Genomic DNA, 3373 nt, shown 5'->3' on the forward strand with positions numbered 1-3373 from the left:
CGTCTTAAAGTAAAATGTAGAATTAGTGGACATGAAATATCAAGTAATATAGAAAATATTCATAAATGAAATACATTTAAAGATGAGATTCTAGTAATTTGTAAATTATCTACAACTTTTCTTATTGGAAACTTTCCATGATCGTTGTAAAATAGCTTGGCAATAAATATTCTGTAGAGAAATCCGACCGATCGTTGATTTGTTTTTTGTAGTGACGCCATCTATTGCTTTAATAGTTAGTTTTAAAGATGTTTAATTATTTTTCTTCTATGTTTTCAAAGAGCTGTCTATCGTTTGACGATGCTAGCTGTTCCTCACCTGATTGAAAGTAAAGGCTCCATTATCAACGTTTCGAGCGTTCTCGGCAAAAGGGGAGTAAGTACTCTAACATTGAAGAGCCAAGTGAAAAATTGTAGCTTTTAATTTAATTAAAATGTGTCAAGGAGTGGTATTTTTTGTTATATATTTTCCGTTTCACCTCTTATTGTCACGTTAATTTTTATCTTATAATTTACTTCATCCCCTTTCGATCGTGGTGTTATTTATCATGAGTTTTTAGTCATAAGATAATTTGGAACACTCACTGTTAGCGACACTTTCGGTCATAATCCTATAAGAGAATTAGAGTAGTTAAAACTTAACTCAAAGCTTTGGTCAGATGTATTTAATTCTATTCAAGTCTACTGAAACGAAACTATTTTCTCTGACTATGACAATAAGCATAATTTGACATTATGGATCTAATTTATAATAAATATATTTCGACGAATTTTTCTAGGATGCAACATTACTTTCCTATACCATGTCTAAAGGCGCTTTAGATCAGTTTACCAGAAGTGTGGCATTAGGTGAGTTTATTAATAAATGTACGAAATCTTGAGAACCAAACATGTTTTCATATTTCAAAAACTAAGCTAGGACTGTTTATTAATTATGAGTTATTTTTGAAGCAAGGTTTTGTTTATTTGTTCATTTTCATCATGAGTTATATATTCCTTTCTCTAAGTGATTAAGTTATATACAGCTCCCTCTGTTTTATCATCAACTTTGACCAGTAGATTTCAGATCGTTATTCATACAAGTTTATCGAAACCAAACTCTTAAGTGCCGCTTTTGAATCTTGGATTAATGAAGTATAGTTCCTTATACGGTCGGCAGAAGGAGCTACCAACACAACTAGTTTCTATAACATCTTTAATTAATTAAAATCTTAAGCCTAAAAATAAACGAACTGATGTTATAGAAGAAAACACATTTCAATCTTCGTTTTCTTTAGATGATTTTTATTCGGACTTTACATTTAATTTTATTACTAGAATACGTAAATTCTCGAACTTCAGTCATTAAGGTTGTTGTTAATGTAACCATGACAACTGACTGTTTGTTGGTTTTCAATTTCGCACAAAGCTACACGAGAGCTATATGCGCTAGCCGTCCCTAACTTAGCAGTGTAAGTCTAGAAGTCATCACCACCCACCGCCAACTCTTACGCTACTTTTTTACCAACGAAAAATGGGATTGTCCATCACATTATTACGCCCTACGTAATGTGTTTCGAACGCGCGACCCGCAGATTGCGAGTCGAGCTCCCTAACCACCTGGCCATGCCGGACCGACAACTAACTGAAAAAAATGTTGTTTTTTTTTTTCGTTATTATTAATGAACAGTTCATAAAGATCTTGTTTTTTCCGTTGCACGTTTTATCCCTCCTTCAACATAAATACACGAATGTAATGTTAGTACATTGTATTACAAGTGTAACAGATTACTCTAAATAAAGTTTACTTGACTAATTAATATCAGTACACTGTATAATAACTATAAACTTTACTTAAGTATTGATTAAGTATTATTTATTAATTATTATTATTTACTAAAATAAGAGTGAATATTCTTTAAAATAATCACAATTTATTAACCTTTGACCTTTGTTTTGTGTTAATATAATTACGCACTCCTAATGCTTTTGTCGTTAGTCCGAGAAGGAAACTTAATCTTAGATGATGGTTTCATATAAAAACTTTTAAAAAAGCTAGTAACATTGTTTATTTGAAAAGCAGTGTAACGTAAACAAGAAAAACAGATATTTATCACGCGTTGAATTGTCTTTTTCCAGATCTTGCTCCCAAACAAGTCAGAGTGAATTCAGTAAAGTAAGTGTGTTTTTATTTGTGTATAAACTATATTTATAAAAGCCTTTCGGATACATATTAATTTGTAATTTGTTTGATTTAAAACTGGGCGTAGTTTAGCGTTTATCATACTTGGACTGTGAATCTGAGGTACAGGTGGCGAATATTTTGTTACGGTAGCCTATTCTGTCACATATTCTATATAAATTGCGAACCGTGGTGTCTGTCCTAGCGTTCGTCTGTCTCCCGTTTGAAAAGCTGCGCACGCAGGAAAACCTCAATATTCACTTTTGAAATGGCGGGAGAACAGGCATGAATAATGTTGATGTCAAATTTTATTTCACAAGCAGGATATTCTACAATAAATTGTTAGGAATTAATCACACTATGATTTGAATTTGAAAATGTGACGTAACTTAAACAATATAAATGTAGATTTACCGTATGTTATTGTTGAGTGACTCTTAACATGACTGAAATGTTCAACAATTACTTTTCGTGGTGGGTGGTATAAGTAGATCAAAGTTTTGGCTCTGAGTGGAACCAAGTGTGCAACATAATTAACCTTTTTTATAGTCGATGAAATAATTTAAATTGATAGATTAACTTAAACTTTTGCCATCACTGGGGACGGGTATTTTTGCTTGTAGTTGATAATATTTTGAGTTGTAGAAAATTATGCTCCATAAGGGACATTGTATTTTGGGAGGCTATTTGTTTATCCACAACAGGTGTTAAAGGGGGAGGTGCTCTTTGGGCAGTCAAGAAAGAGATATCTTTTTTCACCTATTTGGGAAAGCTAAGCCTCTTATACTTGTCATCACTGACCTGAGGGTTCATGGTTCGCGGCCACACACAAGACTACACATTTATCTCTTACTGCATATATGGATCACAATTTAAATTTTGTAAACAATATTTAACATATTAATGTTCTTATTTATATTTTACAGTCCTGGAACTATAGAAACAAACATCTTTTCAACAATTGGAGCAGACGTAAAGGAAGTACGTGTAAAGTGTATCAATTTGTTTTATTATAACTAAAATATGATTTAATTAATTAAAGTTTCAAAAGTCAGAGGATGCATAGAAAATAGATATCATTGTTGTTAATTAAAACCAAAGATATAATTGGTCTTTGACGGTTGTTTATATAATATAATGTTATAATTGAATTATCAGATTGTTTATATCTAGGGTTATGATAAACACGCTGCACTTCATAATCGACTAAATT

General features: G+C 31.8%; 1 protein-coding gene across 1 annotated transcript; it reads left to right on the top strand.

Annotated features, from left to right (window-relative positions):
- Positions 1-287: 287 nt before the first annotated feature.
- On the top strand, positions 288-3141 carry LOC111088482 (17-beta-hydroxysteroid dehydrogenase 14-like; the record flags this gene model as incomplete). Its single annotated transcript, XM_022398772.1, has 4 exons — positions 288-375; positions 779-848; positions 2118-2154; positions 3087-3141. Coding segments are annotated over exons 1-4 (237 nt in total), but the record flags the coding sequence as incomplete, so codon positions are not given.
- Positions 3142-3373: the final 232 nt, after the last annotated feature.

The sequence above is a fragment of the Limulus polyphemus genome, unplaced genomic scaffold (assembly GCF_000517525.1).
Source record: "Limulus polyphemus unplaced genomic scaffold, Limulus_polyphemus-2.1.2 Scaffold3854, whole genome shotgun sequence".
NCBI lineage: Eukaryota > Metazoa > Arthropoda > Merostomata > Xiphosura > Limulidae > Limulus > Limulus polyphemus.